At 45.2% G+C, this 27446-nt stretch overlaps 1 protein-coding gene across 1 annotated transcript; it reads left to right on the top strand.

Moving 5' to 3' along the window:
• Positions 1–557: 557 nt before the first annotated feature.
• On the top strand, positions 558–26695 carry CD151 (CD151 molecule (Raph blood group)). Its single transcript, XM_056851431.1, has 7 exons — positions 558–655; positions 1807–1998; positions 11587–11661; positions 14779–14883; positions 18132–18287; positions 24065–24151; positions 26628–26695. Exons 1-7 carry the CDS (start codon positions 572–574, stop codon positions 26685–26687), a joined length of 759 nt encoding a protein of 252 aa, XP_056707409.1. The 5' UTR covers positions 558–571; the 3' UTR covers positions 26688–26695.
• Positions 26696–27446: the final 751 nt, after the last annotated feature.

Below are 27446 nucleotides of genomic sequence, written 5' to 3'. Positions count from 1 at the left end.
TGCGACTTAACGGCACTTTACACACACACAAGCGGTCACTGAGCAACTTTGGTGGTTTCTGGATGATACGTTGGCTCTGGATCCCTTCCAGTCTGGCTTCCGCCCTGGCCACGGGACAGAGGCGACTCTGGTCACCTTCACGGACGATCTCCAGTGGCAGCTGGATCAAGGTGGGTCGGAGCTGCTGATTTTGTTAGACCTATCAGCAGCATTCTGCATGGTCGATCATGAGCTTTTGGACCACTGCCTCGCTGATATTGGGATCCTGGGCACAGCCCATCAATGGTTACACTCCTTCCTATAAGGTCAGGGACAGAGGGTGGCGCTGGGGAAGAAGGTATCAAAGTGACATCCTTTGGCATGTGGGGTGCCACAAGGAGTGATCCTCTACTGATTCAGTTCCAGACCTGGCCTCAAACTGATACACTGATAAGATGGTTCTACCTGTGATAGTTCTGTGTTGACTTCATGATGCCTCTGAAGAGTAGTCTGATGAGAAGATGAAAAGATTTCTAACAGGCTTACTTTTCTTTTTCTTCGTGCATTTCCACAGCTCTACTTGGGGGTGACAATGCGTGAATACAATGAAAACAAGGAGACATGTGGGACCATCTGTCTCAAATATCTGCTCTTCATCTTCAACTTCTTTTTCTGGGTAAGATGCTAGCTCTAACCATTTGTGTACCTCACTGCTATGCGCTGTGAATCTGAAGTGTGGCCAGAGGAAATCCTTTAAGATTGTCCTTGGCAAATGCCTTGATTCTGTTGATCTCCTTAGATGTCTGTTTTCTAGCAAAAGCCAAAAGACTGTTGTTACAAGCCCCCCCCCCCCCATTTTGGGGGAGAAAGGTCTTTGGCGTTTATTATAAATCACCTGTTTTCATATACTGGGCCAGGTTATCATCTTATCTATTGTGTATTTCATTGCCTGCATCACCTATAGACCAGCCAGCTTCCAGAAGTCCATTGCTTCTGAGTCTGCAGCCTCATTTGAGACCTAATGTATTGCAAAACTGTTTGTGAATCAAAAAGGGAAAGAGGCTTGTTGTTTCTGTGCTAAGATTATTTAATAAGCTCTTTCTTTGGCCATATATGTAACTGAACTTGCTAACAAATGGCATCATAATTAATTTTTTAAAACATAAACCAGAAACTATGCATTGGCATTCCTTCTTTTATGGAATATTTGACTATGATTAAATAATAGTCTATTGATAATATTTGACTGGAATGCCAGCCATAGAAAGAGCTGACATTGATCTATTGGACATCCTGATATGGTATGAATATTTTTGATGGGATATTTTTGATGGGATAGAGCGGTTCCTCAGTGGAACACGCTTCCTCGGGAGGTGGTAAGCTCTTCTTCCCTGGAGGTTTTTAAGCAGAGGCTAGATGGCCAACTGTCAGCAATGCTGATTCTATGAACTTAGGCAGTTCATGAGAGGGAGGGCATCTTGGACATCTTCCGGGCATGGAGTAGGGGGTCACTGAGGGTGTGTGGGGGGAGGTAGTTGTGAAATTCCTGCATGTGCAGGGGGTTGGACTAGATGACCCTGCTGGTACCTTACAACTCTATGATTCGATACTGGTACATCCACTCACAGGAGACTGACAACAGTAGGAGTGGAATAGTACTCAATAGACGTAGATCCCCATTAGAATTAAGGGGACCTTCACCAGGCCTTGGTGAATCACCACTGGCAAAGGGAATACATTTCCCCCGAAAGGGGATGCCTGTCTTTTATTAAAAAGGGTCAGTCTTGTTCCCATCTGAACTTTTCTCACTTTGTTTTCCCCTCCCAGCTGGCGGGTGGTGCTGTGATGGCAGTAGGCATCTGGACCCTGATAGAAAAGAGTGACTACATAAGCCTTCTGCAGTCCAATACGTACATGGCAACAGCCTACATCCTGGTGGTGGCAGGCGTTGTCGTCATGATCACTGGCATCTTAGGCTGCTGTGCCACATTCAGAGAGCAGCGGAACCTGCTGAGAGTGGTAGGTGTTTTCTTCTCATAAATACTTGGGAATGGGAATGCACGGTAAAGAGCCCGGTGGCGCAGAGTGGTAAAGCTGCAGTACTGCAGTCCAAGCTCTGCTCACGACCTGAGTTCGATCCCGATGGAAGTCGGGTTCAGGCTACCTGGCTCAAGGTTGACTCAGCCTTCCATCCTTCCGAGGTCGGTCAAATGAGTACCCAGCTTGCTGGGGGGAAAGGGAAGAGGACTGGGGAAGGCACTGGCAAACCACCCCGCAAACAAAGTCTGCCTAGAAAACGTCGGGATGCGACGTCACCCCATGGGTCAGGAATGACCCGGTTCTTGCACAGGTGACCTTTGCCTTTTATATGGGAATGCGCATATAGTAGGAGAACCATATTGCTACAGCCGGGAAATATGAATGAACAGAAACAGATGTAGAAAAGGATCTGTGGGCTAGACACATTCTCACTAACTGCTGCTTCATGTGGTGGCCTGCCTAACATAGGTGTTAATGCCTATGTTGCAGAAAGCATGTAAAGTTTAGGAGGGACAGGCAGTTTTGCTCCAGACAAGGTATGGCGGGGGGGGGGGGGGAACTACCTGGCACTGCAAAAAAAAATGGTGAAGCTGTCTCTCTGCACTTTTGCTGTGTGACCTTTTATTGTCATGTGTATGAATGCTGCAAGGATGAAAATTTCATCAAGATTTGTGAAGTTATTTTGAAAGGTGACGCACACTGCTTCTGGCGACTCATGACAATAGTGGAGCTGATGTAGCCTATAGGCCGTAGCAGTCCATTTTGGCTCGCACACAATAGCTCACTGAGTGCGAGAGTTTTCCCTTTTTGTTTTTGTCTTTCTAAGCCAGGAATTACAGATGAAAAATCTGCTACTCTTTGTTATTTTGGCTCTTTGTTACTTTGCCACAGAAAATGAATAATTGTCCCTTAAAAACAAAAGATCCTTTTTTTCATCCTTTCTGTGAGTGGCTGGTTGTGACAGATCTATTGTCTGCTGTCACTTGGCCTCCACTTTAGTTGGCCATTAGTAACAAGGAAATACACACAAAACGTACTTTGTGCCATCCACCCAGGCTGAGTTGGCTTGAATGTTTTTACCAGATCTGAGCTCAGTGTATATCCAAAGCATCTTGCCAGCAAGGCTAAAGAACGCCAGTAAGTCCCAGTTTCTTTATCTACTAAGTACTGAGATATTGACAGTGAATGTCACGTTAAATGATACTTTTCATCGTTATGATGATCCACAAACAGAGCAAGCATTTGTCTCCAGTGTAATTTAGTAATTCAAAACTAGAAAATGCTCCATAATTATGGTCAGGAGAAATTACCTAAGTGGGCCATTGAAGTCAGAAAGGAGTTGCTCTCTGCCCCCTCCCTTCCATACACATCTAAGATAATGGTTTCCCATCTTCTTCTCACCCCCATATCGCTGTGCAATATCAGGTGCTACCACAACCAGAGCAGAATGTTAGGCAAGGAGCAGTTGTGGGCCCTGAAATTTTTCTTCTGAAGGTCATCTTGGTGGATGACCACTGGAAAATGGACAGAGGGAGTGCAACTCCGTTGATTCTCCTGGACCTCTCAGCAGCTTTCAATACATCAATCATGGTATCTTTCTGGACCATCTCTTTGGGATGGGGCTGGGAGGTGCTGTTTTGCAGTGGCTCTGGTTCTGCCTGGAGGGCAGGTTTCACAAGGTGCTGCTGGGGGAACTGCTGCTCAATGCTTTGGCCTGTGGCATCCCACAAGGCTACATCTTTTCTCTGATGCTTTTCAACATCTATATGGGGCTGCTGGATAAGGTCATCCAGAGATTCGGGCTGGGTTGTCACTAATATTCAGATGACACTCAGCTCTGTCTTGTGCTTCCAGATGATACCAACGAGGCTCTAGAAACCCTGGTGCCTGGTGGCAGCTATGGAGTGGATGCAGGCTAATAAACAAGCTTGATCCAGACAAGACAGAAGTGCTACTTGTGGGTAGAAGGTCTGACCTAGGACTTAAGGTGTCACCCATTCTGTATGGGGTTACACTCCTCTCAAAGGAACAGGTCTGAAGTTTGGGGGTGTTGTTGGACCTAGGCCTATTGCAGGTGGCAGCTGTGACCTGAAGTGCCCTTTATGGGCTTTGACTGGTTAGCAGCTGTAGCCAGAAAAGTTCTGGCCACTGCAATGTGTACGGGTTACATCTACATTAGATTACTGCAATACACCCTACATGGGCTGCCCTTGAAAAGTGTTCAGTAATGTCAATTGATGTAGAATGTATATTGCAGCTAGGATGTTGACTGGAATGGGTTGTAGAGACCATACCATTCCATCTATATTGCCCCCCAATCTGTTTTTAGGCTCAATTCAGGGTGCTGGTGTTGACCCTGAAAGCACTAAATAGCTTGGGACAAGCATACATGAGCACCTTTCTACTCCTTTATGAACCTACCCAATTGCTACCTTCCTCATCCAAGGCTCTGCTTTGGGTGCCCCTGCCGTCTGAGATTAGACAGGTGACAATCTGGGAGAGTGCCTTCTCGGTCGTGGCACCAAAACTCTGGAATTCTCTCCCCAGAAAGCCTTGCCTGTCCCCTTCCTTTGCTGTCTTCCGCCAGCTGGTGAAGACTTTTTTGTTTCATCTGGCATTCCCTCGGTGATTCCTTTTTCCTGTCCTGTTTTTAACTGTTGCTTTTATCTGTATGTATTTTATGGTATTGTATGTGTATTTTGCCCTGACCTGGATGGCCCAGGCTAGCCTGATCTCGTCAGATCTCAGAAACTAAGCAGGGTCAGCCCTGGTTAGTATTTGGATGGGAGGCCACCAAGGAAGTCCAAGGTTGCTGTGCAGAGGAAGGCACTGGCAACCCACCTCTTTTAGTCTCTTGCCATGAACCCCCCCCCCAAAAAAAGGGGTCGCCATAAGTCGGCTGTGACTTGAAGGCACTTTACACACACACACACACACACACACACACACACACACACACACGTGTATTTTAAGTTGGTTTTAATTGTTTGAATGGTTTCTTTGTATTTGGTTTTAACGGCTTCTCAGATGTGTTTTCATTATGTCTGTTTTTAATTTGTTAGCTGCTTTGGTGGCCCTGATATAAATACATTTTTAAAGGCTCATTAGTGGATTATTTTAGTTTCATGTTCAGTTTTTCATTGACCTTGACATTTGGAAGGAATATTTTCCTCAATGTCATAGGGGCTGTGTGTATGGGGTGGGGGTGGGGTCTCCATCCACCAATCTCCATAACATGTGACTTCAGTCATTTGCTTTGAATGCTCTGTAGCGGTCTGATTCATAAGCTCTTCAGTGGGATGCACTTTTTCTTGGCTGGATTATCCTGGGTAAGGCAGAAGGTTCTCCTTTTGAGTGGGGGAGGTTATCGAGTTGACTTGAACTTCCACAGTTTTCCAGCTATCCTCTGACTCTGTTGTTCTAACTATTCCTGTATCAAATTTTCTTGGGGTTGCCAAATCAAAATTGGGGGAGATAATAATAAAGAACACTTTATGGAGGGAAGAGGGTTTGATTCTGCAGATGTTCATTAAGAGCTGATCTGACAGCCCTGATCACCCTGCTTGAGTGGAGGGAAAAATGATAACTTAAGTGTGTATGGGGCGGGCGGTGGTATACTTTAAAGTGAGATAATGTATGAGACCATAGGAAAGTACAACTCATTGGTGGATTCTTTTCCTGTACTTTATCAGACTGACAAAGGGATGATGTCAGCAGCAGTGTGTAATTTTGCCTTCGGCAAAAGAAGAGCAGACCCTTTTGTTAAGGTGTGCTTCTATTCTTTTCCATAGCATGGGGTCCAGTTCTTGTTAGCCGGTGCTGCTAGGTTAGTCATTCCCGTGGCATGAAAGGGTATCTTGCTGCTGCATGCAGATGGGCTGGGCTTCAGCAGTGAGCTCATGGAGTGTGAGTAGAAATGGCTGAGATTGTGCAACCTGTTGGTACCTGGCTTGTCCAGAAATATTTATACAAGTCATCCTTAATGCACAGCTGCAGAATCCCAGCACTGACGAAACAGATAATTTGATCAGTAGATACTGAAGCATTCTGAAGAGCTGCAGATACAGATTTGTCACAAACCGTGAACTGTTTCCTTCTAGGAAATATAAACCTTGAGGATGCAAGATCGGTTTCCTTGTTTGGTCAAAGATTCGGTCTTGTCTTCGCTAAACCATCCTATACAACTTAAACTAATAATGACAAAAATTTAAAAGTACAATTGTATTTCAAAACATGTAGGGGACTAGAGCAACTGTCCTATGGGGAGCGGTTAATACGCTTAGGGCTGTTTAGCTTGGAAAGAAGGCGGCTGAGGGGAGACATGATAGAGGTCTATAAAATTATGCATGGTTTGGAGAGAGTGGACAGGGAGAAATTTTTCTCCTTCTCCCATAATACTAGAACACGGGGTCATCTGCTAAAGCTGGAGGGTGAGTGATTCAAAACAGATAAAAGGAAGTATTTTTTCACACAATGCATAGTTAAATTGTGGAACTCCCTGCCCCAGGATGTGGTGATGGCTGCCAGCTTGGAGGGCTTTAAGAGAGGAGTGGACATATTCATGGAGGAGAGGGGTATTCATGGCTGTTAGTTAGAATGGATACTGGTCATGCTGCATACCTATTCTCTCTAGTATCAGAGGAGCATGCCTATTATTTTGGGTGCGGTGGAACACAGGCAGGATGGTGCTGCTGCACTCGTCTTGTTTGTGGCTTCCCGGAGGCACCTGGTTGGCCACTGTGTGAACAGACTGCTGGACGTGATGGGCCTTGGTCTGATCCAGCAGGGCCTTTCTTATGTTCTTATGTATAATGGAAATTTGGAGGACATTGATTCATAGGGTCGCCATGAGTCGGAAGCGACTTGACGGCACTTAACACACACACACACACACACACACACACACACACACAAACACATAATGGAAATTATACATTTGTGTTACCTGTAACACAAAAATTCTGTCCAGACTTAAGGTTTCTAGATTCATACTCATTTTATACCCGTAAATATGCAGTGAGTTCTTTGCAGCTTCTTTGAACTGATCGAATCCCTGTGAGTTCTTGAACACAGAATCCCAGTTGAGTCCAAGTGTGGCTATTAATTGACTTGTCTGATTTTAGGGGTCCCTGAGGATTTTGGGCTGGGAGATCCTGGCATTCACTGCCTTGTTAGTGGATTGTCCCAGACCTTTCGGAAAACATCGTCTAGAGCTCCTTTTGTCTGACACAATACCAAATGTATCTGTTAGTATTGCTAGATTTGCCTGGCTGGCAACTAAAATAGGACAAAATGCACTTAAGGCTCTAGAATAAACAATCTATGATTAGAGTCTCTACTTTTTATGTATACTTTGGAGGATTTTTATCCCTTTATTCCAGTTTTTAATCTCCACTACATCTTTATCTTTTGTATCATCAGTTCATAACTATTTATGTATCTATTTAATTACAGTCTTTGGGGATATTTGATGGTCTGTGACTACAAATAAAGTCTGTTGTTGTTGCATGCACTGTTACTTCTTCTGAAACCGCTGTCTGCCAGTTCTTTCCAAAGTTCCCGAAGCTGTTTCTGCAGACTACTATGCGGCAAGCCATATCCTTGGCATTTACCCAGCTGGGAAACCCTCCCGACAAGAAGCCCAACTATTCCAACATCCTGTCTGCCCCAAGCAATTAAACATTCCACTGTCACCTAACAAGCTTATGATGAGTTTTTACTGGTGTCAATGGAAGGGGTTACATTTCAAGACGAGTGATGACAGTGGAAGGGGTTACATTTCATTGGCAAAGGAGAACTAGGAGCTACAGCCATGAAAACCGTTGGAAGGCCATAGTTCAGTGGCAAAATATATGCTTTGCATATATGTGGGCCCAGCTTCAGTCCCTTGGCCCTGAAGATGAGAGTTCTGGTACACAGTTGTTGATGCCGCAATAAATTTGTTAATACTTTGTGGTGCCACAATACTCTTTGTTCTGTTTTAAAAGAATTTTGGGTACAAGGCCTAGGGAAAAGCTGTTCTTGAGTCTTTGCAAAGCCACTGTTAGTCAGCACAATGCAAGCTGAGGCAGCTTCATAAGCTCTCTGTGTGTTAAGTGCCGTCAAGTCGCTTCCGACTCATGGCGACCCTATGAATGAAAGTCCTCCAAAATGTCCTGTCTTTGACAGCCTTGCTCAGATCTTGCAAATTGAAGGCCGTGGCTTCCTTGATTGATTCAATCCATCTCTTGTTGGGTCTTCCTCTTTCATAAGCTAGCAGTATTTAAAAAATCTCCTTCTCCTTGCATGTTGAAAGCTAGCTATAATTGAAGCGGTACCGTGGTCAGTTATGGCCTCTTTAGCTTAGGGACACTAGACTAGAACCAGTATGAAATGCCTGCGAATAAAATCAGTAGGGGTCTCTTTGAATCACAAAGTGAAATGAAATGACTGTGTAGTAATCTTGCTCATTTCTATCAGGATATTCTATATTTTAGGGCACCCCCACAGGTTCAGTTGTTGGGTTTCCCCGCTCTTAATAAGCAAATATTTACCTGATCTATTGGCAGATGTCAAGCAAAATGTAAACTTGCTCTGTTCTTGAACAAGCAGAGCTTTGTAGGAATTTATATGCTTGCTGAAAAAGAATCTGGATGTTAAAACAATTCTCCTCTGCCACAAAAAGTTGTATCTTTTCTTCTCCTTTGGAAGTACTTCTTACTTCGGACTCTGTGAGAGACACTCCTATCTCTCATAGCTGTACCCTTTCCAATTTTCTCAACCTAGTGGCTGCAGGGATTTCCTTACTGGCATTGTTTAGATCAAATGTCAATTGTTAAACCAGCCGCCAGGCCTGGCTTAGAGCAAAGCTTCTTAAACTGTGGTTCGCGACCCCCTACGAGGTCGCGTAACTGAATGTGGGGATCACGAAAAATTTGATGTATTATCAGTAAATGTTTGATTTGTATACCTATTTTATATACCTGGGGTTGTGTAAAAATTTCTCAGGCGAAAAGAGGTCGTGAGTGGGAAATGTTTAGAGAATATTCTGAAGGCACCTTACTTAGGCTGAAACCTTGATGGAGGCTGCCTTGGGGCCCTGTCTATATTGTCATACAGTGAGGGGGAAAAGTATTTGATCCCCTGCTAAATTTGCCCGTTTGCCCTCTGACGAAGAAATGACCAGTCCATAATTTTAATGGTAGTTTATTGTAGCTGTGAGAGACAGAATAACAACAGAGAAAACCCCAGAAACCCAGAAGACAAAAGTCAGAGATTGATGTGCATTATAATGAGTGAAATAAGTATTTGATCCCCTATCAACCAGCCAGGTTAGGGTTAGAGTTCAGCTGTCGACAGAAGCAATCAATCCATCAGATTCCAAACTAGCCACCATGACCAAGACCAAAGAGTTGTCCAAGGATGTCAGGGCCAAGATTGTAGACCTGCACAAGGCTGGACTGGGCTACAAGACGATTGCCAAGCAGCTTGATGAGAAGGTGACAACCCTAACCCTAACTGTCAACCTCCCTCGGTCTGGGGCTCCATGCAAGATCTCCTCTTGTGGAGTTGCAATGATCATGAGAACGGTGATGAAGCAGCCCAGAACTACACGGGGGGAACTTGTCAATGATCTCAGGGCAGCTGGGACCATAGTCACCATGAACACAGTTGGTAACACAAAGGGATCAAATACTTATTTCGCTGTGAAGGACTGAGATCTTGCAGAGCCTGCAAGGTCCCCTTGCTCAAGACAGCACATGTACAGGCCCGTCTGCAGTTTGCCAATGCACATCTGAATTATCCAGAGGAGAACTGGGTGAAAGTGTTGTGGTCAGATGAGAGTAAAACCGAGCTCTTTGGCATCAACTCAACTCGCCGTGTTTGGAGGAGGAGGAGGAATGCTGCCTAAGACCCCAAGAACACCATCCCCACCGTCAAACATGGAGGGGGACATATTATGCTTTGGGGGTGTTTTTCTGCTAAGGGGACAGGACACCTTCACCGCATCGAAGGGACGATGAACGGGACCATGTATCGTCAAATCTTGGGTGAGCACCTCCTTCCATCAGCCAGGGCATTGAAAATGGGTCGAGGATGGGTATTCTAGCATGACAATGACCCAAAACACATGGCCAAGGCAACAAAGGAGTGGCTCAAGAAGAAGCATATTAAGGTCCTGGAGTGGCCTAGCCGGTCTCCAGACCTTAATCCCATCGAAAATCTGTGGAGGGAGCTGAAGGTTTGAGTAGCTACACATCAGCCTTGAAATCTTACTGTCTTGGAGATGATCTGCAAAGAGGAGTGGGACAAAATACCTCCTGAGATGTGTGCAAACCTGGTGGCCGCCTACAAGAACCGTCTGACCTCTGTAATTGCCAACAAGGGTTTTGCCACCAAGTACTAAGTCATCTTTTGCAAAGGGATCAAATACTTATTTCACTCATTATAATGCACATCAATCTCTGACTTTTGTCTCCTGGGTTTCTGGGGGTTTTCCTGTTGTTATTCTGTCTCTCACAGCTACAATAAACCTACCATTAAAATTACGGACGGGTCATTTCTTCGTCAGAGGGCAAACGGGCAAATTTAGCAGGGGATCAAATACTTTTTTTCCCTCACTGTAGATTCATTGGAGGAAGTATCACAAGCACAAGTAGGAGTAATTTGTGATCCTGGTCTTCCACAGTATTCACATTTTCAGAGTGATCTTATTCTACTAGGTACACTGTACTCACCTCTGAACCCATAGGAGATACAGGCTTCATGGTAGAATGAGCCCCCTTGTGTTATCCGAAGTCTGACCCTTCTGTTTTGCCAAAAGAGTGTTGTTCTTTTGCAAAGTAATCATAGTTCTAGCAGATTTGACCGAGCCAATTTGGTAAACAAGGTGAAACTTAAGAATCCCATTATTCATTACGAAACATTCTTCTGATAATTACACAGGGCCAAACTAGACGTGAAAGCATCCCCAGGTCGGACCCGCGGATGCTGCCACCATTTAAAAGCAATTAAAAAAGCCGCAAGGACCCGGCCCTGTTTGGGCACGCAGCCTACTAGGCGCTCTTGTTCCCCTCCGCACACCTTTTCAAGCGCTGAAACAGCCATGGGCGTGAGAGCTGTGGGCCCGAACAGGATTGGGCCTTTGAGACATTTTTAAAATTGCTTTAAAATGGTGGTGGCATCTATGGATGCCTGTCACGACTCGTTTGGCCCATAGAGTCGTGGACCATGAAGAAAATCAGAAATCTAGATCAACATTTTCTTTCCATCCCCAGATAGTGTTGAGCTACAGCCAGCAAATCTCCAGAACCCAGCATTTTATATCCAGGTTTGCCGCTACATCGCAGCCCAACCGCCTTCTTCCTTGTTCTGTGCTGTTCTTTTTCAGGGTTGGTCATGCCATTGGCACCCTGACTTTGCTTGTTCTGTCACAACATGTTTTGATGGGGAAATGGAATCTCTTTTAGAGGGCTGGGAGCATCTTCCTTCTGCGTTAAACTAATTTCCCAGGGCTGTCTTTTGCAGGTGGCCCTCATGCTGCATTTTAACCTTGTTTTTCTCTCTCTTGTTTTTTAACTTTTGCAGTATTTTATATTGCTGCTGTGCATCTTCCTCCTTGAAATAATTGCTGGAATCCTGGCCTATATCTATTACCAGCAGGTAAGCAACTATTGGTAGCAGTTGGCAAAGGCTCCATTGTCCTGAGGGGCAGTGTTTGCCAAGGTGAATACCATGTCTTTTTACTTTCTGTAGGTCTCCTTCCCAGTGATTGCATTGCTACATGAGCACACACACCCCTTCCCCTCCGGTCATTCTGCTGTGGTTTGGTTCTTTCCCTTCCTCCCTCAATATAGGGCAGTATTCCCATGTCTACAGGAGTAGCAACAACCATGTCTCAGCTGACAAGGAGTCTAAAGGAGTCTAAAGGAGTCTCCAGCTTTCTGTACAATGACCATGTCAGCATTTTGTGTGTGTTTGTGTGTGTGTGTGTGTGGGGGGGGGGGTTCTATTGGACAGAAAGCTGAGCACACCAAAAAGCCAAAAGTGACCAGTACTGTAATTCTAACCAGAGTTAAACCCTTCTAAGCCTATTTAGAAAGGTATAACTCTGCATTCTACTGCAAGAGACTGATATTCTGACCTGGGAATTTGTGTGGGACAGAAATAAGTTCCACATTCTGTACTCTAGAAATATGGACTGTGCTGCATATGCCAGGGGAAAGGGTTATTCAAAGGTTTAGTGCATGATCCTCTTCTTGTGTTTGTCAGCATTCTACTTCAATGTAAAACAACCACACTTCATTGTAAGCTCTATTTAGGGGCATTTGTATGGAGCGATTGGCACCAATAGAACCATTCTCCCGTGTAAAAAATCTTGGGGAAGGCAGTTGATTCAAATAACATGGGTTTATAGCTGATAAGTTAAATAAAACACACCTGGCATTATCTTTGCCCAGGATTTCCCATACTGTTCTGAATGTAATACAGCATGAAATTAATCATTAATTTCAGAGCCAGCTTCACTGTATGTGGAAATACCCTTTAACCAAGCATTCAGCTACTTACATCTGCACGAAATACATATTTCCTTCCAGTATGTTGTCTTTCACCTTAACATGCTGATATGACTAGGAGTGACTATCAATCCATGTGCTTCTACTTTAGAACAGTATTCTTTTCTTAGTAGCAAAAGAATGGCAAATAAACTTGACCGTCTCTTGCTTCGGAAAACCTGTGGGTATGGCACAAGCCACTTAGATGCCGATGCATAAGGCTTTTGTGAAAGAATGAGACGGCTTGTCATTAGCCAAAAATGGCTACTGAAAGACAAAGCAGATTGTGCCACCAAGGAGAGTACAATGAAAGAGAAGCTTGGTTCAGACTCATGGCTGTCTCATGGTTTGGCCAGTGGGAATGTGTTGTGACTGCAAGTGCTGTCTTCCCTCTCCTGTGTCGGTTTCCTTCTACAGTTCTTGGCAATCATAGATTGCTATGATGTCTGAACTGGGCAAATTATGGTTATGGCTAATTGTGAAGCAGACTCAGAAACCCATGACTCACCTTTTGATTCCAATTCGGCAATTAACTAAGTTGTCCAATTTGTGTGTTGTAGAAAACTAGAACGTGAAGAAGGGAGTCAGCCTCTGTGAAGGGAGGAGAGGCCTGGTATAGGTAATGTGGGGCTCTGAAGCATGTTCACAACAGTCAACAATGGTTTCACCATGATATGCGAAAAGTTAGACAAGGCATGAATTAGGAATAGATGAGTATCCAGTGAGTATCTGCACTGGGGATATGCAGGTATCAAGGAGTTGTGCACAATATAATTATGAGGTGTAAAATGTTAGTAGTACCCTAATGTCTAAGATCACCAGTGCTCACTCTTGGAGATCCAGAAGTCACATAATAGAGATCACAATCCAAGACTAAAGGTTTGCATGGCATCAGTTTTCATGATAGTCAGTGTAAAGCACTAAATGTGGAGATTTGTAGTTTTGGTGGGGCAGCACCACAGGCTGTGAATGACACTTGTCTTGCCTGCCTGCCTGCCTTCCCTCTTTTGTAAGCCTCCTTTTCCCTTCTTCCCCAAACCCAAGGTGCTTTCTGTTGCATTTCCTCCTCTTGACTTCTCCGCTTGCTGCCGCATTCTCCCAATATGTGTATAAACTGTGTTTATTTTTTGCTGCCTCTGTTCCATGCTGCAGTTCTTTCCTATGAACCCACAGGTAATTGCTTTTTTGTCTTTCCCGGGTAAGCCATCCAAGCTAATTGATCAGTGTTGTAATTTTGCTTTCAATGCCAACGAGTCTTCTATTCCCCCCTTCTGTTTATGCTAGTTAGCAGTCCATAAAGCCTCACATCTTTTGGGTTCCAGTTATTTGGCACAAACAAATATGTTTCCAGCCACTCTTGTGTTCTGCCCTATTCCTGTGGAATTCAATGCTGTATTTTAGTGCAAAATCCTAGCTTTGTTTTCTTGGGCACGTGCTCTCCTCCCCCAGCCTCAGTAGAAGAGCATGGTCTTTTAATGTAAAAGGTCCCAGATTGAGTTCTTGGCATCTGATGTTTATAGGGTCTTGGCTAGTGGGACAGAGAGAGAACTTGGCTTGAGATTCCACAGAGCTGCTGCCGCCAATCCATGTTGGGCTAAATGGACCATTTGTCTAAATTAGAATAATGTATTTCCTTGTATCCACCGGCCTTGTTGCACAGAGCATGTTCCTTCGATGGCCTCCCCGGGAACCACCCCCTCAGTCAGCAACTACATGCATGTTGCATGTCTCTCATGGTGAATGGAGCAGAACCGGACTTGCACAAACATCAGGGTTACTGACAGTCTACAACACGAATCCTATCAAGCTAAAATGCTTTAGTCTACCCTAGCTTATGTTAAAGTGCTTTGCCTGTGTTGGCTTGAAAAAAAGAACTGCCTGTTTGCATGCAGAAAAGACGAGAAAGAGGCCTGCAAATTCAGAAGTAGATGTAGAAGAGGGGGAAATGTAGGCCTGCATTTATTCATTTAAGAAGCAAATGTCATTTACTTGGCTACCACTGCGCCTCGTCTTGCCTTATGTTCATTCCCTTTACATCTTATAGAATTGGACCAGGGGTTGGTTCAGTTGGTCTAAGGCCAGTTTTTCATTATGTGGAAGTATTCAGTTTCCTCAGAAAAGATGGCATATCAACAGAAATGATAAAAAAAATGACAGACACTGAATCGAAAAATTATGATCATCATATTTCCTTTCCATTCCCCCACCACCACTTTCTACATAGCTGAGTATGGAGTTGAAACAAAACCTGAAGGACACCATGACCCAGAAGTACCGAAAGCCGGGAGAAGAAGGCGTTACAAATGCTGTGGACAAACTGCAGCAGGAGGTAAGTCTATAAAATAGGGAGTAAAAGAGAGAGAGATGAAAAACATCCTTTTTGGACCATGGCACTATGCAGGAAGCAAGTGTATCATTTCTTTTTGCTACCTTGGGCAATGAGCCCCGTGGCACAGAGTGGTAAGCTGCAGTACTGCAGTCCAAGCTCTGCTCACGACCTGAGTTCGATCCTGACGGAAGTTGGTTTCAGGTAGCCGGCTCAAGGTTGACTCAGCCTTTCATCCTTCCGAGGTTGGTAAAAGGAGTACCCAGCTTGCTGGGGGTAAAGGGAAGATGACTGGGGAAGGCACTGGCAAACCGCCCCGTAAAACAAAAGTCTGCCTAGAGAACGTCGGGCTGTGACGTCACCCCATGGGTCAGGAATGACCCGGTGCTTGCAGAGGGGACCTTTACCTTTTTTACCTTGGGCAATACGGTCTGTGACACCTGTTTTCTATGTGTGACTTAACAGATGGCAGAGTTGGGCTGAGAAATGGCATGTTTGGTAGATGGCGGTAAACTGAACTGCATCCCATGTGCCTTGTGTCACTGTTCCCAACACCACTAGAAGGCCAGTGGCACCTTAAAGACTAGTATATATTCCAGCTCGAGCTTGCGTGAGTCAGAGCTGACTTCTTCAGATGCATGTCAAGGATTCACCCTCTTGGCCTCCCCATGACTCTCCCTGGCCAGTGACTGAGGGCTTGGTCCATGCATATGGGGGGGATCCAGCTTCCAGAAAGAAATTATTTCCTCCCCATCCTCCCTCCTGAGGTTAAGAAGTTCTTCTTGGGTAGCTTGCCACCAACCAGAGTCCTTATTTGTGTTCCATTGTTGTGCACCAGTGCCGTTGTTTATTAGATCTAGCACTGTAGCCTTTCCTAGAAGAAGGAAGGACAGTTTTTATGAAGGTGGAGGGTCCTGAAGTTGAAAGGATTACTTAAGGCAAAAGCCTTTCAGTCTTCATTCTCTTGGATATTATTGAAATAGTACCCCATTGCTGCTATTGCAAGGGGTTGTTGCTGTGTTGAGATGATGCGTAGGCCAGTTTGTGCCATGATGTGTAGGTGCCATAAACCAGGGGCAGGGAACCTTTTTTCTGCCAAGGGCCATTTGGATATTTATAACATCATTCGCAGGCCATACAAAATTATCAACTTAAAAATTAGCCGACCAAGCCTCAAGCAGACAGCTGCCCCAGATGACACCCCCCCTGTGCTCAGGCAAGCAGGCAGACATCCAACCGGTGGCGTATTTGCCCACCTGGTGGCACAGGATGGTCTGTTGCACCAGCGGGGCGTAGCCGTCCAGCCGCACGGCAGAGTTGCTCCTGCTCCGCATGGTCGGGGCCAGATTCTGCAGCCAGCTCCTGCTACCTCCGCCTGCAGGGGTGAAATGAGGACACACAGGCTAAGAACTGCCCCCACCGCACATTCTGGTCCCGCCTCCTTTAACCCCTCCACTGTCGCCACTCCCCCCCAGCCCTCTTGTAGTATAGAGGGAATATGTTTCTCCACAACCCGGGTAGGAAAGGGTTAACACAGTTTCTTGGGCGGTCCTAGCAGCTCCTTAGCTAACATCTCTTCTGCAAGGGGGGAAAAAGGTTCCTTTTCTCGGCAAAACAAACTCACATCCGCCTTGAATAGAGACTATTCCTGTCCGCTGGAGGGGGCAGATCGCCAGTCTTAGATCCTTCTGAGCTAAAGATCTGCCAGGACCCACGAAAGGCCAGACCAAATGATTTCGCGGGCCTTAAACTGCCCCTGGGCCTGACGTTCCCCACCCCTGCCATAAACCAATATAGGAACGAATCTTGTGAATTCACCCCTCCGACATGCATGGAACATCTTTGTGTGAACCTGCATACGAACTTCCTTGCATGAACGCATCCTGTTCAAGTAGCCCGCCCACCCCCTTTTTTTCGTGACAGATTATATGGGGGATGTCTGTTGGCATATGAATATGCACATGTGGATCTCTATTCATTCAGCATATTCAGCGCATGGCTGTGGGGGTGCGAAGCTTACTCTGCTGTGGGTAGAACCTATTGATTGAGGCTGGTTCAAATGGTGCCCTAACAGATCTGAATTTCTAGAGAGATGCGTCTGAACTTTACGTTACAAATACAGACTGCAGGGCTGCACAGAGGAGCTCTGGGAGACGCTGGATTGTTGACAAATGATCCATAGATCACTTTTTTCTATGCCTCCTATTTTGAGTTGACATCTCTTGAAATGCTAGTTAAGAGGTGCTGCACAAGGGCATGTATAACTTTAGCACTTTGCAGGCCCTTGGCCTCATTCCTGAGGTAGGAAATAGCAAATGAGTCATGCAAGTGGTGCTGGTTAAAATAGAAGGCTGAATTTGGTGGCCGAATTGCTGAGGCACCGTTCCATGTTTCTCCTCCCAGTCTCCTCCTAATGACCTCATTAGGACTTAAAAGGGGGAATGTAAATACATTACCACGTGCATCCAAACTGAAGGCCCTTTTGAACATGGAAGATAGACTTCTTTTCATGTTTGTCACATTTTTCTAGACGTAATTTGTCCCCGGTTACAGAGGAATTGTTATAGGAGATGTAACACACAAGGGAGCAGAATCTTTTAAGAGAGAAAGGGCGCTTTTCATCCCTTTCATCGATCATGTCAGTCCATCATGCAACATTTTTTGTTCTAGATGGCCGTGTCTGATATGCTTAGATTTCCCAGTTTAGAAAAACAGACATAGTGATGGGTTTTTTAAAAAAGCCTTTTCATAGAACTAATTTTGTGGTCTCTTTTTTTTTTTTTTTTTTAGTAAAACTATTTTACAACTGTGACATTGTATGCTGAGGTTAATAAAATGTCGATGAGTGGTTTTGTGTACGTTGCCTCCAACCATCAGGTTGGCACTCTAAAGATCAAAATCCACCTCATCGTAAAACCCTTCAGCACATATGGGTCTCAGATGTCCTATTGCACCCTGAGCCGATCTCCTGCTGGATTATACGGCAGATGTTGTGGGAACTGCGGGATGAGCCACATGGCTTAGTACATACAAATCTTGCAATCCTAGGAATAAATTTTCTTGGGGGAAATGGCTGCTAGGGGAGGGGAGCACAGAAAAGGCCCTTGACGGTCAGCACCTTTTGCTGATAGATTGCTGATCTAACCGTAGAGACACAGATGTTGGTTTCTGGCAAGACCATGCAAACTTGCTTGTTTTTATTAATCTGTTTGTCTGTCTCTGTGTGGCTATGTGCGTGCATGTGTGTATAGTTTAAGTGTTGTGGCAGCCATAATGCTTCGGATTGGAGTGACAGTGACTGGATCAAATCCCCTGAGGCTTCGATGAGGAAATTTCCCGACAGTTGCTGCAAGACCCCAACAGACTTGTGTGGCCGAAGAGATCATCCTTCAAATATCTATAAAGAGGTAAAACTTGGTGCCCCTGACATGTTTTGGCACTTGCAGCAGAAAATCCAAACGGTTCCCTCTTGTAAGCTGATTGTAGTCTGTTGGAGAGTTCCTTTGCATATTCTTAATTTAAAGTATTGGGAGCTGGACAAAAATATGTTGCCCTGGCACAGGTGTACTCCAGTGAGAATTGCACTGAAGAATTTCCCAGTGGGTTGTGTCCCATGTTAAAGACGTCTCTCCCACTGCTACCCTTAATGGCATCCAGCATGGTGTAGTGGTTAAGAGCGGTGGTTTGGAGTGGTGGACTCTGATCTGGAGAACCGGGTTTGATTCTCCACTCCTCCACATGAGCGGCGAACCCTAATCTAGTGAACTGGATTTGTGTCCCCTCACCTTCACATGATGCCAGCTGGGTGACCTTGGGCTAGTCACACTCTCTCAGCCTCACCTACCCCACAGGGTGTCTGTTGTGGGGAAGGGAAGGTGATTGTAAGCCGGTTTGAGTCTCCCTTAAGTGGTAGAGAAAGTCAGTATATAGAGTCTTCTCCTTGGTTTCTTAGGTGTCCATTGTGTAACAGAAGTGTTAATGCTGAGTGAAATAAGTTCTCACCATTGAGTAATCCTTACAGATAAGCTGGCCCTTACCTGGTCATTTTGCTTCATCACCACCACCAAGCTTTTGGGTGTACTTGATTGGAATGGGAAGCAAAGTACTCCATCCCTATGTAAAATTTAAATTTCACATTTTTAAAACTAATTTTGACCTTCAGTAGGATTTTGAATAAAATCTCTTTGGTTTGGTTGCTTTGTGTGTTTTCTTTCTAGTCTTCTAGGAAAGAGAACTATAGTTGAGTGCCTAAGAGAGTGAGCTGTGAACCAGAAGTCTTTAGGGAATCTGTCGTCTCTCCAACCTGCAGTTGGCAACACGGAGATAGTACTGACCTACCTTACAGGGTGGTTCAGAAGAATGACATATGTGAGGTGCTCTCATTCTCACAGGGAAGCATGATTTTTATTTTTGCATGTAAGCCTTTGTCCTGCTGCAGAAGATAGTTGTGAAGATGGTTGTGCAAGAATAGAGAATGAAATGCCAAAAACATCTCTGTTCAAACAAGCAAGCCACTTGAGAGAGACTGGTTCGTATGTTCATTGGGGGCTCAGGTTCTGGGCATGTCATTTCTGGAGACATGTGAACACAGGGACAGTGTTCTAGAGAGTCTGAGGCACGCCGCTATTCTCTTCGCCTCAGCTCTTCCTCTGCAATGTAATGATACAATGCAAATTGGGGGCTGTACATATGTCTGAGGTGATGGATGTGAAGCACTCAGAACATCGGAAGTGCTCAGATGCTAAGTATGGTTTTCCTCTAGAGCTTCCCATGGGTTCATCTCATGCCAGCGTGAAAATGTGTATGAGCTCTGTCTAGTCTGAGTTATCCTGTGGCTCAGCTAATTTCTTAACCACTCGAAATCCTGGCTGGTGCCAGGGAGGTAGCTGACAAGATTTGGGAGATGACTACATGAACAAAAAGGTTAATCCACTGATTTTCAAAAGAGGCAACAGACGGGCAAGATATTTAGCCCAAGATCTCTCTAAAGCTTTGGGTCAGGGTGTGCTGCCAGATGATGATGATGACGGTAGAGAAACTGTTTTCAGCAGACTCAGCAAGGGATTGGGAATATGAGGAGCGTGAATAACTTCAGCAACTAAGCTTGTTTTGGTCAGACCGAGACAGACTAAACCCTTTGCCTCAGGGCATGAGCACTGTCTAATGACCCCAGAAGAGTTTAGTGGGGTGGCAGAGAGACTTTTGGTAAGGAAAGAGGGGCCGGCTCCCAAAGCGTTAGAAAGAACAGTGCTGTTTTTCCATGCTTCAACGCCTCTGTCCGAATTGCCTTTCAGCTGGACTGATCTCCGACTGGCTGGAAAATATACATGGAAAGAGCAACTTGAGGAATGTCTATATTATAGATTTAAACTCATTTTAATAATCATTTTGTCCCCTAAGAAATCCCAAGACAGTAGCTCTGTGAAAAAGTTGATGTCCTTGCCAAATTACAGGTCCCAGGTCTCTTTGGGATTAAGCCATGACAGTTAAGCTGGTATAAAATTGATATACATTTGTAGTGTTGAAATGCCCGTGTTATTGTTTTACTTGTGAGCCACTTTGAGCAGATATGGAGGGGTGGCATAAATTTTTCTGAGTAAAAATGTGTATGGTATCAAGAGGAGGTAGTAGGAAGGGTTTGTTTGTATCCTATCCTTCCTTCAGGAGGATCAGAGAGGTGTGTGTGTTAAGTGCCGTCAAGTCACTTTCGACTCATGGCGACCCTATGAATCAAAGTCCTCCAAAATGTCCTATCTTTGACAGCCATGCTCAGATCTTGCAAATTGAAGGCTGTGGCTTCCTTTATAGAGTCACTCCATCTCTTTTTGGGTCTTCCTTTTTTCCTGCTGCCATCAACTTTTCCTAGCATGACTGTCTTTTCCAGTGGCTCTTGTCTTCTCATAATGTGCCCAAAGCATGACAGCCTCAGTTTAGTCATTTTAGCTCCTAGGGTCAGTTCAGGCTTGATTTGATCTATAACCCACTGATTTGTTTTTTTGGCCGTCCTCGGTATCCGTAACACTCTCCTCCATCACCACATTTCAAAGGAATCTACTTTCTTCCTATCAGCTTTCTTCAATGTCCAGCTTTCACACCCATACATAGTAATAGGGAATAAGATGGCATAAATTAACTTGATCTTGATGGCCAGTAACACATGCTTACACTTCAGAGAGGTACTTACAGTGTTTTACCCACTGTTACACCCCACCCCTTTCTTTGAAGTAGTTTATGCTGAAAACTGTGCTGGGGTTATAGAGTATGCTTCATAGCTGAACAGGGATTTTAACTTGGTCTCCCCTCTTATTATGAGTTTAAAGTGGGCAGGAGAGTTGGGCTGCGTCAACAGTCATTTGCAAGTGGATTGACTTGTCTGCACAGGATAATCCCATGTGAATGGCCGACATAACACAACAATCACACAACATCCAATGTTGTCTGGGTGCAGCCTTGAGCCCCTTAGAAGAAGGGTAGGATATAAATGTCATAATCTGGGAAATGTGCCTTGCTGTATCAAACCATTTATTTAAAAATTGCTTGGGTCTCAAACCAGCTCAAAGGCTTTTCCATGAGTGAGACTGGCACCTTTTTGGATTTGGTACTCTGCTTCTATATTCCAGATTAAAAGGCGGTTGCTGATATAACATAGCTGGGAGGGGATGTGGCTCAGTGGTAGAGCCTATGCTTGACATGCAGAAGGTCCCAGGTTCAATCCCGGGCATCTCCAGTTAAAGGGACTAGGCAAGTAGGTGATGTGAAAGACCTCTGCCTGAGACCCCGGAGAGCTGCTGCTGGTCTGAGTAGACAATACTGACTTTGATGGAACAAGGGTCTGATTCAGTATAAGGCAGCTTCATGTGTTCGTAGCCTTGAATTGCATAGATGGTCTCTATTTAGGCCACATGTGATTCAATGTGTGATGATTCACTGAGGTTAAAGAAATCTTTGCAGGGGCTTGTTTATTTTCACTAGCACATAAGTGGCTTGATCCATTTCTCTCTAGCCTCTTTATACCTTGGACTTTCAATAAAACATGTTTCACAGTTTCTATGATCCCTAAACCACAACTGCAATATCTGTCTGAAAATGGCATTCCTAATATATAGCCTTCAGAGATCGCAGATGGTAGTGCTTTAAATTTGCGAGCATAATTGCTCAGCTATATCTTGAGACTGTAAGGTTAAACAAGTATTTTGGGATTGTAAGAGCGGTGGGATTCCCATACGGGGAGTAGAGCAAACACGCCTAGCCTGGCAGATGGTACTATTGATATCAATCTTCATAATCAACTGCTTGATAGTCTTATGGGCTAGGGGACCACCTTAATGCAAAAACTACTTTCTCTGGGCATTGTATGATATTCAATTTTTCTATTATAGCCTGATTCCATTAAGTGGAGAAATTATCTTGTTTCATATAATATAATAAGCTAGTATCCCCAGAGAACATTATTTTGAGTTTCAGGTTTAACACCAGTATCCAAGTCTGAGATTCAACAGAATGCTTGCCAAGTTCTAGTGCCGTATTGGTGAACCTATGGCACGCGTGCCGCAGCCGGCACGTCGAGCCCTCTCTGTGGGCACGCGCAGACCCGTCGCGTCTGCCTAGGGCTGTGCCGTGTTGCCGTGGTGAGGGTGCTGAGGGCGGTGCTCCTTGTCCCCAAGCCCATGCTCCCCAAGCCTACGCTGGCGCCCTCCCTCTCTCTCAGCTGAGCTGCAGCCGCAGCTCAGCTGTTTGTCGGGACCCCGCCCTCTTCAGTTTGGACCGGGAGGCTGTGGCCGAGCACCTTGCCACGCCCCCCCCTCTCAGCTGAGCTGCGGGGCAGCTCAGCTGTTCGTCGGGGGCCCCGCGCGTCTTCAGTTTAGACCAGGAGGCTGTGGCCAAGCACCTTGCCACGCCCCCTCTCTCAGCTGAGCTGCGGGCCCCCCACCCGTCTTCAGTTTGTCTGGGGCCCCGCCCATCTAAAAAAGCATTTAGAAAATTCTACAACATTTGCAGACAATCCTACAAGCCATCATGAAATCTACAAGGAATTTTCTAGCATTGTAGCAGCTGCAAAAGTGAATTGGCGATAAATAAGTGGGTTTTGGGTTGCCGTTTGGGCACTCGGTCTCTAAAAGGTTCGCCATCACTGTTCTAGTGTAAGGGCAGTACCAGCCCCATATTTCGGGATGCCCCAGATCTAATGCAAGAATTGTATTAGCGGCCGATCTATAGTCTCATTTCTCCTGTGGCCCCAGATTGCTGCTCCAATAAAAGTTGAGACAATAACTTAGCACTGAAAGCTGTAAGCCCTGCTAGACGGTACTGTCCACCTTTCCTGTAGAAGAAGCACTTTATTGCTGTGCTAGAATAAACCACTGATGGCATTCCAACCTCACACTGAGGTTTCTAAGTTAAATGTGCATTGAAAATTACCCCCAGAGATTTAAACGACTTAACCTGCATTACCCACTAAAACCCATTTATATCTTAGATCTCATCTCGCTTTTGTAAAGCCAGTATCTTTGACTTTTCAGAGTTAACTGTCAGACCTCGTTCCCGATGGTAGTTAGAGAAGAACCACGTTAATCTTCGTAGCCCAACAGGAGATTGTGATGATAATGCTCCATCATCAGCATATAATAAAATGAGTATTTCTAGGGCCCCAAGTTCTGGCACATGAGATTTGTCTCGTTTGAAAGCAGGCACTAAATAATTTAAAACCAGATTAAAAAGTAGTGGAGCCATCAGACACCACCGCTTTACTCCAGACTTCATAATAAATTTTCCTGCCATTAGCCCTTCTGGCCTTCATCTAACCTGGGCTGTTGGGTTATCATAAAGCATCTGTATCAACCACAGTAATCTACAATTTATCGTGGTTTTCCTAAGTTTTTGCTATAATCATATCCTAGGAATCAAACTGAATGCAGATTTCAAATCCATGAAAGCCACACATAACCTTCCCTGAGCACAGTGCGTGTATCTTTGCCAAATTACCTAAAATAATACAATGATCAGTAGCTGAGGCTCCCTGTCTAAAATGTGCTTCTTGCAGGGGCAAATTCTCTCTTCACCAATATGAGTTCCTCCCTCCCCCTTTTTGTTTTTTTTATGTATGTGTCTCGGATAATCTGAATATCATACCACACAAGAACAAGTGTTAAAATACAACAGAATAACTGAATTCCTTTTTTCCCAGGGTGGCTGCATCACTAAACTGGAAAATTTCATCCAAGAACATCTGAAAATTATTGGAGCAGTAGGAATTGGCATTGCTTGTGTACAGGTATGCACTGTTAGTATGGAAGATTGAATTATGTAAGTGTAGGCTTGGGAGAGTAGGCCTTAATTCTCTCCTGGTGCTTATTGTGTGCTGATGGTAAACAAATTATAGCCTCTAAGTAAAGTCTAAGGAGCCCCGCGGCACAGAGTGGTAAGCTGCAGCAGTCAAAAGTTCTGCTCACGACCTGAGTTCGATCCCGATGGAAGTTGGTTTCTGGTAGCCGGCTCAAGGTTGACTCAGCCTTCCATCCTTCCGAGGTCGGTAAAATGAGTACCCAGCTTGCTGGGGGTAAAGGGAAGATGACTGGGGAAGGCATTGGCAAACCACCCCGTAAACAAAGTCTGCCTAGTAAACGTCAGGATGTGACATCACCCCATGGGTCAAGAATGACCCAGTGCTTGCACAGGGGACGTTTACCCTTTAGGTAAAGTCTGGTTAAAGGATGCTTGTCACTGAAAACTTCTAAAGACCCAAACCTACAAAATATATAGACAGTAAGCCACCGGAAGTGAAGGGGAAGATTCTCCTCTTCATCCTTCCACCACCTTCATCACCTCCGCCCCCCACCTTGGAGGATATCTTGAAGGATTCATACTTTCCAAGAAGCAGGAGGTAGGGAACAGGGATTGTGGGTGGAGTATAGCCTGTTTTCCCCAGATGAGCTGTCTGCCTGTTTTAGCTGCCAACTATTCTATAATGAAATAGGAAGGAAGCCAGTTTCCCTGTGCCTTTGTCTGTAAGTTACTAATTACAGCTTTGCAGCCCTGAAGAGAATAAGTACAGCAAAGGTCAAGTGTGCTTCTCTTAGGACGTGAGTGCCACAAGATTCTACAGCAGGGGTGTCAAACTGGTGGCCCGCAGGCCGGATCTGGCCCCCGGGGGGCTTCTCACCGGCCTGCGAGCCAAGCACGGCCCCCCGCCACCCCCCGCACTCTTCCAGGCGCGCCTGTCCCCAATGGGGGCCAGGCTTGCCCTCCCCGCCACCCCCCACTCTCCGTGGTGGCCCATAAAAATCAATGGGTAGACCTGGCCTCTGTGTGTGGGGGGAAGCCCGACCAAGAGACATTGATGTTAGATCCGGCCCTCCTCACAAATGAGTTCGACACCCCTGTTCTAGAGGCTTCTTAGGCCTTGCTTAGACCTGGAGTCCACCTCTGTGCCCTGAAAAGTCTCTTGGTTGTAGAAAGCACGTGGTTAAACAAGGTACCAGCTCTGACCTTATACTATAAACTAAGTCTTCTTCTCACGTCATGGTGTGTGCATCTGAGAGTGTTCCTATTCATACTTACATTTTTCGAAAATAGCCTGAATGTGTAAATCATGTGGGTAAAGAACAACACAGGTTTTGATCATCACATATTCCTGGAGCAAACAGGGTGAGGAAATGTATAACCGAAACCTTCAAATGAGTGCCCAGAAGTTGCCCACAGAAAAACGATGAGTAGCCAGCATGCCCTCCCACCTATGCCAGTGCCAGTCATTTGTGGCACACCAGCAGTCTGAAAAGGAAAAAAGGTAATTCACAGTGGGTAGCCGTGTTAGTCTGTTTGCAGTAGTCCAGTAGCTCATACCCTAGCTCAGAAAGCTCATACCCTACCAGAAAATATTTTTGTTAGTCTTTAAGGTGCTACTGGACTCTTGCCCTTTTTGACTAAGGAAAAAAGGGTCTGTCCTTTTCCAAAAACTTCCAGGCAGTTTGGCACAAGGCAGAGAGAGAGAGCGAGTGCAAATTCTCAATTGCACAGAGCGAGAGCGTGCAAATTCTCAATTGCACAGTGAGATCCAGAATTAAGAAGTGGCAATCCATGTCTAAAACCAGGGATTTCTCCCATCAGGCTTCATGGCAGATGTAAAACCAGGGATTTCTTCATCAGGCTTCATGGCAGATGTATCTGCCATGAAGCCTGATGAAGAAATTCCTGGTTTTAGACATGGGTTGCTATTTCTTAATTCTGGATCTCACTGAGCAATTGAGAATTTTTTTATCCACTATTTTAAGCTCATGGGTTTTCCTTAAAGGTTTAAACTGAAGTCCTAATAAGAGAAGTGCTCTTTTATGATGTGGAGGAGGGCGGTTCTGAACGTTTGGCGGCTCTTGCCCTGGATACGGATGACTCAGTAAAATGATGGCTGCGCTGTAAAGACAGAGGTTAATGCAAATAGACTGCTGGCGTCTGTAGTGCAGGCAGAAGGCAACCTCTGCCGGTGGAGCCTTGCAACAGCAGCTCAGACTGAACGCCGCAAAATCAGTTAGGAGAGAACGCTCTTTAACACTGTTAAGTCCTGAGCAACCCTATAGCTCCAACTGCAGTGGCTAATAATGTCTTATCTTGGGACTTTCAGGGGGAGGTCCTGAGCATCGAGCATCAACGCAAAACAAAGGGTTTTCAATGCATGACTCGGACGTTGGCTCGACATACAACCCGATCCATCCATATCTGTCTTATGCCCTAATCTGTATTCCTTTTTTGCTTTCTAGATATTTGGGATGATCTTCACTTGCTGCTTGTACAGGAGCTTGAAATCAGAACCCTACTAGGAGTCAAAAGCCCACCCGTCTGCTCAAATCCCACCACCCTCCAGATCACCACCTATTGTTCTCTGCTCAGCAGCGCAAAAACAACTCTGCAAGGATTTTTGCTGCTTAATGAAATTGTTCTTGATGCATCTTCCAGTTCTCTGGGATGCAGCAGAGGATACCCAGGGATCACTTAGTCTCTTTTTGTGGTCCAAAAGCAATGTAGTTGCAGATTTTTTTTCTGCAAAAACCCCCCAACCCCCCACCTGTTAGAAAACAGGCCCGCTACGCAATCTGAAAGAGAGATCTTCAATGCCTTGAGGGCCCAGTGCCTCCCATATTTCCTTCTCAGCTCTTGTAATCAGCAGGGTGGTTCTCTTTGATGACAGCTGTCCCCAAGAATGCATGATGCCTGTCAGATCAGGAGCTAAATTCTCTCTTGCTTTACCCCATATGAATGGGCTCTCTGGACATGTAGAGGTTCTGATGGCATCTGTATCTCATCCAAGAGGGGCTGCCCCTTCTGGGTACGCTCTCCTCTTGTTTGCCTTATGGACAGACTAGGTTACCCATATCAATCTGCTGCTTCTTCCACAGTGCCTCTCTCCCTTCTGAATATGAGAAAAGTCCTGTGCCTTTCAAGCCAAGCATTGGAGGACATTCTGTTCCCTAATTTGAAGTCGGGGTCTATTTTTAAAAAAAAAAGTTTAGGCCTTTCACTTAAAATGGCTTCCAATATCTAGAATGCTGTCAAGGTAACTCCATTCGTGGAACGGAGCC

Source organism: Euleptes europaea, chromosome 6 (assembly GCF_029931775.1).
Source record: "Euleptes europaea isolate rEulEur1 chromosome 6, rEulEur1.hap1, whole genome shotgun sequence".
Classification (NCBI taxonomy): Eukaryota; Metazoa; Chordata; class Lepidosauria; order Squamata; family Sphaerodactylidae; genus Euleptes; species Euleptes europaea.
Note: the sequence above shows the minus strand (reverse complement) of the source record. Positions and strands in the feature narration are given on the sequence as shown.